This window comes from Micromesistius poutassou, assembly GCF_964030765.1.
Source record: "Micromesistius poutassou genome assembly, chromosome: 21".
Lineage (NCBI taxonomy): Eukaryota > Metazoa > Chordata > Actinopteri > Gadiformes > Gadidae > Micromesistius > Micromesistius poutassou.
Window position 1 is genome coordinate 13,671,146 of NC_140291.1, and position 16,410 is coordinate 13,687,555.

The 16,410-nt window shown below is 47.2% G+C and overlaps 1 protein-coding gene across 1 annotated transcript in view; it reads left to right on the forward strand.

Annotated features, from left to right (window-relative positions):
• Positions 1 to 8,014: 8,014 nt before the first annotated feature.
• The window catches only part of LOC311366852 (protein sidekick-2-like), a gene marked incomplete at both ends in the record, with an annotated part of 28,488 nt that continues 20,092 nt past the window's right edge, over positions 8,015 to 16,410 (forward strand). Inside the window, 2 exons of the mRNA XM_084485618.1 lie at positions 8,015 to 8,018; positions 9,225 to 9,384. Of these exons, the coding sequence (XP_084341744.1) occupies positions 8,015 to 8,018; positions 9,225 to 9,384 (164 nt within the window). The remainder of the gene's footprint in view (positions 8,019 to 9,224; positions 9,385 to 16,410) is intronic.

A 16,410-nucleotide genomic window follows, 5' to 3' on the forward strand; every position in this document is an offset into this window, starting at 1 on the left:
TGTGAGAGAGGGTAGGATCCAAACATTTTTAAGTGGCTATCAGTATAAGCAGCTGGCTTACACTGTATCTCTGGGACGTAACACACACACAGACACACACACACAGTCAAACAATAGTCAAACAGATTTGAACACCCTGTGGGGCCATTAGCAACTCAGTTAGATCATATCTGGATATGCATCACACACACGCACGCACACACACGCACACACACACACACACACACACACACACACGCACACACACACACACATAAATGTGCACACCTTGTAAGTGTCAAGTAAACAGCAAGTGTGAAAGTTAGTCACACACAAAACAAACTAAACATATGCACATGTGAGTGTGGGGGGGTATTTTTAGTTTGTTTGTTTTTATTTATGTTTGTGTGTCTGTGTGTGTCTGTGTGTGTCTGTGTGTGTGTGTCTGTGTGTGTGTGTTAGCCCCTGGGCTACAGCTGAAATATGTATTATGTGCCCGAGCGCGCTAGGCTCCTGGGGGTTTAACAAGGAAAGAACGGTAGCTAGTGGCAAGCACTGCCGAGCCCAGACCCTCTGGGGACTGGAAACAGCCTGTTGGACGCCTTCAGCTGGGAGCTCACGTGTGTGTCTGTCTGTGTGTGTGTGTGTGTGTGTGTGTGTGTGTGTGTGTGTCTGTGTCTGTGTCTGTGTGTGTGTGTGTGTGTGTGTGTGTGTGTGTGCGCGTGTGTGTGACTAGCCAATAGCATGTGCTGAGGCTACTGTTAATCAAGTCCACCACTCACACTGGTTTTTCATACACTCACACTTGTGAACGCTATTGTGATTATGTGAAGTCAATCGATTATCCTTACTTTGTGTGTGTGTGTGTGTGTGTATTTAAAAAATATATATATTTGAATATATTTAACGTGTCCCTATTAAAGAAATCTCATTCAGGTTAAGCACCTCTTTCACAAGAGAGAGCAGACAGCAGCACAGTCACAGCAACACACGACGTACACCGACAAATGACACGGGACACATACAAAGAAACAGCAAACAGGCAAAGGATTCTTAAACAAGAAAACTGGTGATCTGTGTGGTGAAATAGCAACTCTAGTGTTGTTCTCCGTCAAGGAGCGGCTCAAGGATTCAAGCATGCCTAGAGAAACAAACTCCCGCGAGTGAAGTTGACCTTGAGGGTTAACTTCACTTTTAATAGTTTGGGGGTGCTGCAAAGGGGAGGCTTTTTTCAGCACTCTCAGGTGGTGTGCCCCGGGGGCCGCCAGAAGGGGCTCCTCATTTAAACGCACGCCCTAGTTTTGCATTTGATCAAAGATTACAAAATGAGGACGACGTGGCCTGACACTATACTGCGTACACTATAAACACTCGGTTTGGAGTGGAACTTGGGAAAAAAAGCACACTCCATCATAATCCAACTTTGGAGGGTCAAAAGGTTGATGCGATGTATATGAATGAGTGTACAGGTCGATCGCTCGTAACATGATGGATCTCATTTGCGTTGCGCGTGCCTTGCATCTCCCATCGCTGCATAAATACACTCCTCCCTTCCTTTTGTGTGATACCGATCCAGGGTGTTTGATACGGTCATTTTATTGGCACATATGCCAGTGAGCAGGCACTGCGGTCAAAGTGCAACACTATTGCATTAAGGACTTGTTTTGGATAATCCGTACACATGGATTCGCACACATTGAGTTGAAGTCCAACATTGCTGTGCTGATGCCAGTTAGTCTAGACTTGGTCTAAATGTTTGGGTTTTTTTTATGCGTAGGATGTATTGCAAAGTTGTTTTAAACTGAAAATCACATCTTTCAATAAGCGCTTCTAAGTGGTTATCAGGCTGCAGACATTTAGATTTGAGTAGTAAGAGTGTGTTTTCCCGTAGGGCTGCGCGATTTGGCTCTAGACTTTTTGAAACAAATTTCCAGATTTAAACCCCTATTATCTGGTATTTCTCAAAACAAACTAAAAAATACCCAATAGTTTTGCTCCTATCGTGCTCAGCATCGTAAAGAACCCCCTATTATACTTTATGGATGGACACAACGTTTTTTTGCAACATAACATGTCACAGCATCTGTGATTCCTTTGTTGTCATGAGGAACGACGATGAATGAAAATGCTGCTGCCAAGGTTACCTGCTTTCTTTGCAGGTGCTTTGTGGCTTGAGCTGGCATCTGCATCCCTCATTGCTACACACACGTGCCAGTCCACCGCATCTCTCTGTTGCAGGTGCTGGAATAAGTTGGATGTGTTCCCTATAAACGTGGTAATATTTGGTCAGATGATCGTTAACATAGTAATCTACATTACGTCACTTGTTACTGAACCAAGACCCTCTGCCCCTGATTAGTGAGAACAGGAGTTAAATCCCATTTCCACTTTGCTTCAAACGCAGGTAACACTCTTTCCTTGCCTGTCAGAACACGCACTGACCTCATGACCAAAGGGACACCGGGGGCGAGGTGTGTGTGTGTGTGTGTGTGTGTGTGCCGACTTGTATCTGCTCTGTCTGGGCAGCATGCGGTCGCATGCGGCGTCTGAGAGAGGGTCGCGCATCCCGGGACGCTCATGTCCCAACATGCACCGGACACGCTACAGCTCCGGTACGATTTTCGGTACGGAAATCCGTAGCGTGTGCCCGAAATTTGACCCGGCCGCGCCCGTGTGTCAATCAAACCCTCCCGGCGATTCCCACCGTCGGGTTCTCGGCGGTCAACAGGAACCACGACTATCTGCACGGTGGTAACGCAATACCCATCGTTCTGTCATGTGTGCCCTTTGGCAGCGCTGCGGTGAACGGCGGGTTGTGTTACATACAGTCAGTTGCGTGATATCCCGAAACTTCAAACAATCGCTCCCTGTAGAGAGATATTTTTAACCTTTTTTTTTTTTTATTATAAATAGAAAAAGCACAAAATAGAGTAAGAAGGGTCCCCATTTACAGCTGACGTTGTTTCCGGAAAGAATTCTCGAGGTTCTGCTGAATTATGGATGTCCAAGACGAGGGCAGGCATTTGTACCTGGCGCTGTTCTCATTAACGCCGTCTAACTGACTGTGCTGCACAGTGGGTTAGGGGCGATGAGCGCACACATACACACGCGTTTGCACACACACACACACACACACACACACACACACACACACACACACACACACACACACACACACACACACACAGACATAACCCCCCGCTCCCCCACACACGCACACATAGACACACCCCCCCCCCCCCACACACACACACACACACACACACACACAAACACACCTACACACCAAACTGCAAACAATTGCAAACACAACTTGCAAACTAAACTGGCACCCTAAGGATTATCCTGTGGCCTGTGATGCAAAGTATGCAGATGAGGTGCTCCATCACGTAATAATTGCTTCTCTGCCCCCCCCCCCCCCCCCTCCTCCACACCGACCCCTCAGTCACCCACATTCTCACCAGCACACACACACACACACACACACACACACACACACATCTACACATCTACACACGCACACTCGCTCTCATATGCACACTGTGGCAGAACACCCTGCCCTTGGCATAGTTCTGAACCTTCGTTGTGCCTCCGTGTGTCTCTGCAGCGTCGCATTGAATGTGACGGCGGTGGCGCGCGGTGTGCAATGCGCTCCCTGCGGCGTTCCTTCTCAGGATTAAACAGGATTCCTCTGGTCGGCTGCTAGCTTGTTGGAGTTATTCCTTGACTTTTTGCCCATGTGTTTGTGTTTGTGTGCGTCTCCTTCCAGACAGGGCTGTCTGCAGACAACAATTGCTTTGCTGAGACCTGCGAGGGGAAAAAAAAAAAAGTGTCAGATACATAATTAGCATTGTTGTGGTTATGAAAGAGTGGCCGTTGTCTAGGTGATCCAAGCCTAAGTCGTGAGCGGTCTCCTTTTTCCCTGAGCCTCACAGCACGCACACACGCCGTCCCCGTTGCCCTCGACATTGACGTACGGCGTCCATACGTCTGCACAATACACGCATACATCAGTGTTTCCCACAGGATTGTGAGAGACTATGGTGGGTGTATCTCTGACCCTCTAGGGGGGGTCCGGGGGCATGCTCCCCTGGAAGATTGTTTTTTTGCATTTTAAAGTTAAATGCATCAATCTGGTGCACTTTGAAAGCAACATTAAGAGGCTAGATCTATGAAGACCTGTGTGCTCTTGTAAACAATTTAATCCTAAACACATTGGTTGTATACGAATGGTGAAAACACAAAATCAACTAGAGCATACATCTGAGCCATCAAAGACATTAAGCAAACGTGGTTAACTGTGTTGAACTAGTTTATTTTTTAGAAAATAAAATAATAAATAATTAATCCCATCATCCCTATTTACAAACTTTGCACCCCGAATTAGGACATTTGATCTTTCTGGGCTTTAAGAAAAACAGCTCTAATGCCCTTTGGTAATTAAATGCATCTGGACTAGGGCTGGGCGATAGGGCTGAAAACTGTATCACGATAAAGTGATCAATTGTTTCATATCGGTCGATAGATAATTATTGATAAAAACATTACTTGGTAGGTGGATTAAAGCATATCTTCAACCTAGAACATGGAACATATGGATGTCATTGTTGTTGGGACATGGAAATATGTCCAGTACTGTCATGAACCATCATCCATGCTGTAAAGATCGCTAGTTAGCATGTTCACTAACTAGCGATTAGATTTGTTGTTATGCTTGCTATCCATGTTACAACGAAAATGCCTACATTAAGCAGAATAATGATAATGCCATCAACGGGGGAAATGGGACATGGAGATATGTCCAGTACTGTCATGAACCAATGCTGGCCGCGGCGCCTGAGATCTGAGAAGAACTATCTTCACATATATTATTTACAATTTCCTCACTCGTTGTGGTGCTCATCTTTCGTTTCTCACATCGCGCTGTTTCTGTTATGAAACACGCGAGACGAGACGAGACGGCGCAGCCAAACCTGATACTGTTACATGATTGGCCCATTGGCGTGTCGCTCCATACGTTGCTCTCCACAGGTATCAGAGGACGCGTGCCTTTGTTCACGCAACCAACCTCGCTTCGCAACCTCCGGTTCAAAGCGAAGCTGGACTCTTTGCTCCGTTAACTTCCAACGAGGAAAAAAAAATTATCGAAACCTTCTATCGAACACATTTTCTATTGATATTGATTACGTGTCTATCGCAATACATATCGTTATCGTTTTATTGCCCAGCCCTATTACAGATCTTAATTATGTTATTATGAGAAGTGTAAGAATTTTTGTTCGGTTCATTCTGAGACTGTGGCGGGACAAATTAGACCATGGCGGGCCGCCACAGTCTAAGTAATTAATGGGAAACACTGATATATGCATAAACAAAATATACATAACGACACACTGCACGCTATCATTCACCTCTTAGCTCCACCATCGAACACAGAGGTCAATGCTCTGACTGGATTATCTTCAAAACATGAAACAACGGCAGGACGAGAAACGAACCCGTATCTTTTTTATTATCTATTCTATTACAAAAATCCCCCCTAGTCTATATTCTCCATCTATTATTTTACAAAACGAGCTTCATCGATTCCTTCAGCGACTCTAACCCTGCACAAGGGCTGAGCTGAGGGCCGCTCCCGCTACAGCTCAGACTGCTAGCAGGTCAGCGCTAATGAATCGCCCATAAGGAGCCACGGTACACCTGGTGTCTGGTTCATTAGCATCAACGTGGTGCCTAGCGCTGCCCGGGCCCCCAGACAGCCCCTCTGGCTCCCGGCTCGCTGGTTATGGAGGACGAGTCTTCCTGTAGTTAGACCGCACTAACAGGGCAATCTATTGAGTGCTCCATCCAACCCCATCGCCAGAATGAAACCTGGCTGTTTTATTTCTTTAAGCCGTGGATACGTACAATCTTGACGTTTGTTTCTGAAGCAAAAAAAAACGTTCAATATTAGCATGTTTACGTGTTTATCAACTTGGAGTGTTTTGACTGCTTGTGGAGCTTTTTGATGTTCTTTTGGGGTTGTGAGGGAATAGAATGGGGGTAGGCAATAATAATCTGTTGAGTAAATAACATTAATTATATAGTTTAACACATGTCAGACACTGAGTTAGATTCCCCCGGCCCCCAGTTCACGTATATATATATATATATATCCATATGCGCTCGTTAATGACCTATGGCCGCCCTTTCATTTTCTCTAACATGCACGCATATATCCTGTTTTCAATAAATTAACATATAATACATATTATATGAACACAATGTTCTGAGAAGAACCCCCCTGACATGTTTGATTCTAGCCTACGAGTTAACGAGTTAATGATGTAAAGTGTAATTTACACAAACCCAGATGAAGATGTATCACCCTCATAGTGCACTTCATTCATTCACTAATTTAAAGATGAAATATTAAGCCAGTTTATACTACAAACCAAAGCACACTCGTTGCCATAACATCGTAATGTGTGACAACAGAGCTGCCGTAAAGTGTTTACATTTTAACGTAGAATCGGTCCCGCTGGCTATGAAAGAGACACCTATACTAAGGTGCACCAGACAGAACAGCGCCTCCCGACTGCCACCGAGGCAATGACCCCCTCATGGGTGAGAGGTTGTTCTTCATCCTCAGTGTGTATTGACTCTTTCTGAGGTTGAGTGCGATGACCATGGCAAGCTGCATATTTATAGGAATAAAGACTAGAGAAGCAGATTAACAGTTGTTTAATTTCTAAAGGTGGAATGTGGAATATATTAAAATTATCTAAATGATCAATCACATTGTTGCTTGTGGACAGCAGGAAGCCGTGACCATTATGTACGTCTCTAGAAAGGTTGATATCGAAGCGTGTGTGTGTGTGTGTGTATACCTGTCTGACTCTACCTGTTCACATCAATCCCTCCCTCCCTCCCTCCCATCCTCCCTCCCTCCCAGGTACCCTTTGTTCCACCTTCCCTTCTCACCCTTCCCTCTGGCATTGATCACACAAGAAAGGCCCAGGGTGCCCTGCTGGGGAACAATTAGTCAATCAGTGATCTAATCAGATCCCCCCCGCTGAGTGACTCATCCCCTTCATTATCTACTGTCCTCTCTTGTCGCCGTCTCTCTCGTTCTGTCTGTCTGTCTGTCTGTCTATGCATCTATCTGTGTATATATCTAGCTCTTCCTTTCTGTCTTGTTTCCTTCTTTATAATGTCATCTCCCCATCGATACTTTTATTCCCACTGCCTTTGATGGCAGCAGCTGTCAGACGAATCCTCAGAATGACCCCTCAAATGGACAAACAGCCATTAGCCTGCACTTGCGTACAAATTGTGGGGTTGTACTTTGGCAGCCAAAGACGGCATCAGACTAGCCTGAAATAATGTACGCAAAGTGGCAGTCTTAAACAGCGGAGAAAAGTGTACCTATGTGGAGTGTGTAATGTCTGGCATTTGTATAATAATGGACAACGATGGTGTCTCACAGTTTGTGCTTTATGGTCTGGATCCGTAGAGAAACAAAATATGCATTAAGCAGATGTTTTGATGTGTTAGCGGTTGGCCCTATGTGTAAGCGCCCTTGTTTTATAGCACAAACTGAAATACAAAGGGTTTAAGAGCTTTACATCATTTGCACATTACTTAATCCCTTCCAATTTGGACGCTTGTTTTTTTACATTTTATTTTTGTATAAAATTGCAAGTCATAATCTAAGTACTTTTTTCTCCGTTTGATTCTCCATCACGCCCTATAAGTGAACACAACCCGAGCAGAAGTTAATTCCAAGCATAACCTAGCAATACATATCTGAGTGAATTCCTCTATTTATCTCCACCTGTGCTAACGTCTCGCACACCTCCTCCTCCACACCTCCCCGGCAGCACATGGGAGAACGAGTGAGAACGAGTGCAAACCCAGCCTATAGATCACTCTGACAGTTTAATTTCAATGGTTGATTATCAGTCAATTTGATAATTATATTATCCAACCATCCAATTAATTTGTTCTATATTTACAATGATCATCGAGTGCACTCTGTTTTTCCTCATTTATCATGGGTGAGATATTGAAGGCACCGTTGAGAGAGACAGACTGTATATTGAGGTGTGGGGAAGTGGGTTTCGGTGTGTGTGTGTGTGTGTGTGTGTGTGTGTGTGTGGTTTGCACATACAGTATGTGTGTGTGGTAAGCACATTTGTGTCTGTGTGTTCATGTGGTAAGCACATGTGTGTAAGTGTGTGTGTGTGTGTGTGTGTGGTAAGTGTGTATGCAGTCCTGTGTGTGTGTGCGTGTGTGTGTGTGTGTGTGTGTGTGTGGTTAGCGTACGTGTGTGCACGGTCATGTGTGTATGTGTGTGTTTAGCACATATGCGTGTGGACATGTGTGAGCGTGTGTGGGTTTATGCATGTGTGTGTGTTTGAGGAACTGCGCTGGTGTGTCACCCTCAGTATAGCGTGTGCCTGAATCACACAGTCACCAGAAATGACGACATGGGGAAACATAGCAGGGTGGGGAGAGAAGTGGCAGAGTTTAGTGCATTCACCTCACATCCCCGTTCCTCCTGTCTGCCCCTGACCAATTTAGAAAAAGCAATCTGCCTCTCCTCACACGGACACACACATACACATACCCACGCACGCACACACGCACACACACACACACGCACGCACGCACGCACGCACGCACGCACGCACGCACGCGCACACACACATCCAAGTTAACCAGAGCTCTCATTCACACCCTGATCTCAACCCAAATCTATAGTAGCGCCACTTTTTGCAATGGACTTGAGATTCTATTTTTATTCAAGTTTTTTTAAAGTTTTATTTTCTTCACAATCTTCCTGAGTTTCTTTGCCGATAAGAAAGAATGTTGGTCAATGTTCATGTTAGTCAATGGGAACCTTGGTCATGTTCCTGTTAGTCAATGGGAATGTTGGTCGTGTTAGAGTCAATGGGAGCATTGGTCATGTTAGTCAATGAGAACGTTGGTCGTGTTGATGTTAGAGTCAATGTTAACGTTAGCCATGTTCCTGTAGGGTCAATGAGAACGTGTTCATGTAAGGTCAATGAGAACGTGTTCATGTAAGGTCAATGAGAACGTGTTCATGTAAGGTCAATGAGAACGTGTTCATGTGAGGTCAATGAGAACGTTTTCATGTAAGGTCACTGAGAACGTGTTCATGTGAGGTCAATGAGAACGTGTTCATGTGAGGTCAATGTTAACGTTGTTAGACTCAGTGGTGTCTCTGCGTTCCTCCTCAGATGACGTCCCTCCCTACTTCAAGACAGAGCCGGTGCGCAGCCAGCTGCACCTGGAGCGCAACAGGCTGGTGCTGACCTGCATGGCGGAGGGGAGCTGGCCCCTGGAATTCAAGTGGATCCACAACGGCACGGAGCTAACCCGCTTCTCACTGGAGTACAGGTGAGAGCCTGGGAGGGAGGGAGGGAGGGAGGGAGGGAGGGAGGAGGGAGGGAGGGAGGGGAGGGAGAGGAGGGAGGGAGGGAGGGAGGGGAGGGAGGGAGGGAGAGGATAGAGAGGAGGGAGGGAGGGAGGGAGGGAGGGAGGGAGAGGAGGGGAGGGAGGGAGAGGATGGAGAGGAGAGAGGGAGGAGAGAGGGAGGGAGGGAGAGGAGGGAGGGAGGGAGGGAGAGGAGGGAGAGGATGGAGAGGAGAGAGGGGAGGGAGGGAGGGGAGGGAGAGAGGAGAGAGGGAGGGAGAGGAGAGAGGGAGGGAGAGGAGGGAGGGGAGGGAGGAGAGAGGGAGGGAGGGAGGGAGGGGAGAGGAGGGAGGGAGAGGAGGGAGGGAGGGAGGGAGGGGAGGGAGGGATGGAGAGGAGGGAGGGAGGGAGGGGAGGGAGGGGAGGGGAGGGAGAGGAGAGAGGGAGGGAATGGAGAGGAGGGAGGGGAGGGAGAGGATGGAGAGGAGGGAGGGAGGGAGGGAGGGAGGGGATGGAGAGGAGGGAGGGAGGGAGGGAGAGGATGGAGAGGATGGAGAGGAGGGAGGGAGGGGAGGGAGATGATGGAGGGGAGGGAGGGATGGAGAGGAGGGAGAGGATGGAGAGGAGAGAGGGAGGGAGGGGAGGGAGAGGATGGAGAGGAGAGAGGGAGGGGAGGGAGAGGATTGAGAGGGAGGGAGGGAGAGGAGAGAGGGAGGGGAGGGAGAGGATGGAGAGGAGAGAGGGAGGGGAGGGAGAGGATGGAGAGGAGAGAGGGAGGGGAGGGAGAGGGAGGGAGGGAGAGAGGGAAATGAGGGAGAGGAGGGAGGGGAGGGAGGGATGGAGAGGGAGAGAGGGAAATGAGGGAGAGGAGGGAGGGGAGGGAGGGATGGAGAGGAGAGAGGGAGGGAGGGAGGGGAGGGAGAGGATGGAGAGGAGAGAGGGAGGGGAGGGGAGGGAGAGGATGGAGAGGAGAGAGGGAGGGAGGGAGAGGATGGAGAGGATGGAGAGGAGAGAGGGAGGGAGGGGAGTGAGAGGATGGAGAGGGAGAGAGGGTAATGAGGGAGAGGAGGGAGGGATGGAGAGGAGGGAGAGGAGGGAGGGAGGGAGAGGAGCTATAGAGAGGGGAGGGAGGGGAGGGAGAGGAGAGAGGGAGGGAGGGAGAGGATGGAGAGGAGAGAGGGAAGGAGGGGAGGGAGAGAATGGAGAGGAGGGAGGGGAGGGAGAGGATGGAGAGGAGAGGGAGGGAGGGAGAGGATGGAGAGGAGAGAGGGAGGGAGGGGAGGGAGAGGATGGAGGAGAGGGAGGGGAGGAGGAAGGGAGATGATGGAGAGGGATGGAGGGGAGTGAGAGGGAGAGAGGGAAATGAGGGAGAGGAGGGAGGGATGGAGAGTAGAGAGGGAGGGAGGGAGGGAGGGAGAGGAGCTATAGAGAGGGGAGGGCTGGGAGGGAGAAGAGGGAGGGCAGGAGAGGGGGGAGAGAAGGGAAGGTGGGAGAGGAGGGAGAGAGGGGAAAGAGGGGAGGGAGAGAGACATTAGAGAGAGAGGGGAGGGAGAGAGAGGAGGGAGGGAGGGAGAGAGAGGCGATGGAGGGAGAGGAGAGAGTGAGATGAGGGAGAGAGGGGAGAGAAAGAGAAAAAAGAGGGAGAGGAGGGGAGGGAGAGAGGGGAGAAAGGGGAGGGAGAGGAGAGAGACCGAGAGAGACACAGAACGGGGGCTTGATGTTAGGTGCCCTGACTCACCGTGAACGAATTAATCTGCGTTATACCGGTTCAACAACAACTAAAGTATTTAGATATCCCCATTAGAAATCCAGAGACTCATCGCTAATGTGGTCGTAAAGCCAAGCAACCGAGGAAATACAGCACTTCACCTCCAGAAAAGGTATTCACCTGATGCCCCCGATTCATAAAGGAAGCGAGCATGAGCGCTGACGATACCCCACGCGTCTCCCTCGTTGCATGAGTCTCTACACCAGCGCCCTTGTCGAGTTGGAGAGCAAGGGGGTCGGGGTATCTTGATGGAGGGGGGAGAGTGGCAGAGGGTTTCGTGCAGGAGATGAAGTGTCTTTTAATGTTAACCTAAAGATCCCAATCCGGTGGCAAACACTGCTCTTATCTCCCAGAGAGGGGTGACTGCACCACGTGTGTGTTGTGTTGTTGTGTGTGCGTGTGTGCATGCATGCGTGTGTGCATGCGTGCGTGTGTGCATGTGTGCGTGCGTGCGTGCGTGTGTGTGTGTGTGGATGAAAGAAGGTGGTTTACACGGTTGCTGATGGAGCTGACCCATCCCCTAAAGGAGATAAGAGCAGACTTGAGATCAGGTCCGCAGTAACATGCTGCAGGGGTCAGAGTGCAGCGCCTGCCTCCAGGAGCCGGCCACTGATTGGCTGATGGAGTGAGTAATTTAGCGATAGGGCGCATGACTGAGCTGCTGATCAAGTGTGGGATTGGATGTGTGTGTGTGTCTATGTGTGTGTGTGTGTGTGTGTGTGTGTGTGTGTGTGTGTGTGTGTTTAAAATGCTTACTGGCTGTTAGTTAGAAAAAGCCATGACTTGTGTGTTTGCTTGGCAGAGTACACGTGTGTGTGTGGCCCTCGGCTCGTCCTCGGCCCCCCCGGCGCAGGGCCGTGTGAGGTGAGGCGTGGGGGGCGTGGGGGCCGGTGTTAATGAGGTTATGATAAAGGTCCCCCGCAGCTGAGGGTGGCTTTAAATACCGACAGTAGGCAACGCGACCTTCTGTCCGCTGGAAACGGATCAATACTGGTTGGTGGGGAGAGAGAGACATTTGGATGGAGCTAGAGAGAGAGAAAGAGAGAGAGGGAGAGAGAGAGAGTTTAATATGCACGATTTTGATTTCAAGCTAGCTCCTCTCTACGTTTTTTTAAATGAACCTTCTTTACAAAACCCTGCCCGCATGAGTTTTCTGCTGCAAACTGTTCCCCCTGCATCCATGTAGCCTTAATGTTTGCGTCCACATGACAGGATGTGTTTAAAAGCAGAATTCAAAGCAAAAACATTTAGCATGTTGTACCTTTAAGGCATGATACAAATCCTGCCTTAAAAGTACAACATATTCAACATGTGGTTTTGGGCAGGGCTATGATGTGTGTATGTGTGGCTGTTCACAGGGCAAGAGCAAGAACAGCTTGTATTATTTCTGTGTGTCTCTGTGTGCGTGCATGCAGGTGTTTGTTGCACGTCAGAAGCGTATTGAAGGGTTTTTAACGCCTGGGGTTGAGGGTGTGAGTGTGCTAGGAAGAGCTTCAAAACATATCTGCTGGAATGTAAATGTATTCGAGGAATTAAAGTGGTAGAGACAATCAAAACGCAGAGAATAGGCTTATTACATCAAGCCTTGTCAGATAGCACGCAATTACCATGAATCACACACATGAAAGTACACAAACACACACACACAAATGAACACAATGTCTCCTACAATATATCCCGTGAAAATCCCACATAATCATTTCCAGGACTTTATCTCTAAATTAATAGACAACTTAATTAACAAAAGGGAGATCATATCAATCCTATAATCCTCACTGACACACACACAATGCACGCACACGTGCACATCCAACCACACTGGCCTGATTGGTATATCTCCTCTGCCATTGTTTGTCATTGTTGAGATTAATTGAAAGATGAAGCCTGGGAGGTTGTCAGCGGCGATTTGACCGTGTAATCCAAGCCAAGAATGACGACCAAACAAAGTAACAAGTGCTGATTAAATTGTTGGAGTTCTGTTTCCCAAGCTCCTGCCCCTATACAGGATGGTTAAAAACATGTACCCTTGCCTGCATTCTAATTAAAGTAATTTAGGATACCAAATTATTAATAATTATTATTAATAATGATATAATTATTATTTATTTGCTCCTTTCCACTGAGAACTAGCGGCGCGATGTGTATCTTAATCAATTAAGGTTGGCGTTTGGGTTTGAGTTTGCATTATTAAAGCCGTGCTTTGACTGCTAATTGGAAAACACTATAACTTGCTATTTTTGTGTTTTCATTTATGTCATAATGGTGAGTCATTTCCCCTGTCCTTGTGTGTCCATATACCTGCATGTTTTAGTCGGTTTCCGTGAGTGCATGAAACCAACGGTGGCATTTACATTTAGAGTAGGCGTTTATGTTCAGTAATTGAGAACACGGCTTCGGAAAAAGCCGCCAGTCTTTCACCGCACAGCGTATCACCACGTATCACAGCCTATCATATCCTATCACTGCATATCACTGCGTATCACAGCCTATCACAGTGTATCACAGCCTATCACTGCGTATCACAGCCTATCACAGCGTATCACCACGTATCACAGCGTATCACCACGTATCACAGCCTATCATATCCTATCACTGCATATCACTGCGTATCACAGCCTATCACAGTGTATCACAGCCTATCACAGCGTATCACCATGTATCACAGCCTATCACATCTTATCACTGCATATCACAGCCTATCACAGTGTATCACAGCCTATCACAGTATATCACAGCCTATTACAGCCTATCACTGCGTATCACAGCCTATCACTGCGTATCACAGCCTATCACATCCTATCACTGCATATCACCACGTATCACAGCCTATCACTGCATATCACAGCCTATCACAGTGTATCAAAGCCTATCACCACGTATCACAGCCTATCACATCCTATCACTGCGTATCACAGCCTATCACAGTGTATCACCACGTATCACAGCCTATCACAGCGTATCACATGCTATCACTGTATATCACAGCCTATCACAGCGTATCACAGCCTATCATAGCCTATCACAGCCTATCACTGTGTATCACAGCCTATCACAGCCTATCACTGTGTATCACAGCCTATCACAGCGTATCACAGCCTATCACAGCGTATCATAACCTATCACGGTATCACAGCGTATCACAGCCTATCACAGTGTATCACACCCTATCACAGCCTATCACAGCCTATCACAGTGTATCACAGCGTATCACTGCGTATCACAGCCTATCACAGTATATCACAGCCTATTACAGTGTATCACAGCCTATTATAGCCTATCACTGCGTATCACAGCCTATCACAGCGTATCACTGAGTATCACAGCATATATATATATCTATATATATCTATATATATATATATATAGATATATATAGATATATATATTATATGATGGGAGTCATTGTTCATTGATCCTTCCCTTCCCCACCCCCTCGCCCCATCCAATGAAATGGAAGCCATGGACATTAAATAACATATGGTGGGGCTGGGGTAACAACATAACATTCAAATTCAATCAGGAAGAGTATTATCAACTGGCGGCTAATATAATCTTGTGGTGAGGACTGTAACAGTGTATCAATGACACGGTTGTTAACAACGATCCCATTATTATCTGTGGGTCGGGGCTGTGAGCCACCGTTCTGAAGGACACGTCCCTCTCTTGTATCCACCCACCGCTGTTTGTGGACAATAACAACTACCAACCTCGGCTGGTCGGATCGAATTAACAATCGGGTCGTGTGGTCTCAATTGACATTCTGTTGACACACGGAATAGAAATAGAAATGCACACGTGCGTACTTAAACATTCACACACTCCTGTGAAATCATATGTCTTCTTTTATTTTAAGATTCAGATGCAGTTTCTCTATGGAGAGAGATGCATACACTAAAAACAGCCCCGACCTCAGATACGTTAGGTGGGGCACGAAAGGTCTGAGGAGAAGCATGTAGAAGCTGGGGTTGGAGCGAGCCCTTAAACTATGCACTTATGCTCCAACATGGCCGCCAGTGGCGGGCCAGGAGACATCAATGGGAGCAGTGCTCTGCCACCGTATGACCCAAATGGAGTCACCACCTGCACCAAGCAGACATCTTACTTACTGACATCCTCCACCATTACTCACCTTCACATTCTCTCCCCTAGCCCTATTATCCTCTGCCCGAGGACACAGCACTTCTCGCACTCTTGCACTTTGCCTTTCTTTTCTTTTTCTCTCTCTCTCTCTCTCTCTCGCTCTCGCTCTCTCTCTCTCTCTCTCCCCTGGCGAGAGTAGGAGAGGAGTGAATCACCAAAAGTGCAGGGGAAAAAGCTTGGTAAAAGGGTAGAGGAGGGACTAGAGGAAAAAAATGACAAAGGATGAAAAACAAGAAGGAAATAGAGAGAGAGAGATATAATGCAGTGTGCTGTTCTGATGTATGTCTGAATGCTTTTGTGTGTCTGTGTATGTGTGTGTCTGTATGTGTGTCTAGGCTGGTGCTTTTTAATACTGAATGTGTGTGAGTTGTGTGGTCTCACGTACACTCATGTAATATATGCATCTTAACCAGGGCTCCAGACTAACATTTTTCACTAGGAGCACTGTAGCCCCTAACTGAAAATTTTAGGGGCTCAACCAGAAATTTTAGGGGCACACACCGTTAATCAACATGCTAACCAAATATTCACATTTCTACTAGGAGGACTATTACCCCTCTATGCCCGAGATTGACAGCTGCACCATCAGCTCCAATGATATTCAAACGAATATTAGGCAGCCCTTAATATTCAAACCTTTTATGGGCATTAATCTTTGTAAATGGGACGTAGACCGACTCATTTCACGGATTCCTGTACGACCAGCTTGCCTTAATTACATCTGTCGCATATTTAAGGTGAAAACTAAATGTCAACGGAAAGAGGCGGTGGTTGCAAAAAGTATTTTGATCGCTTATTAAGTTCACTCGTTGCTTATAATGGTTTATTTGTTTCCCAGTATCATTTCCTTAATTTAGAAGACAGTTTTGTTAATTTTTGAATTGTAAAGAGACGGAGACTGCAGGAGCTGAAACATCACTACGGTAGAGCTAAGAAGGTTCTACAAGCGCTTCAGACCAACCTTACCAACGAACGACAAAGAACGTTTCGAAACACGCGAAATGTTAAGGTAGAACTTACAGAAGAGGTTACGAATACCGGTGCTTTTGCGCATGGTAAGGCTATGTGGGAATTGTGCGCATGCTGTAACGTTGTTGTATGTG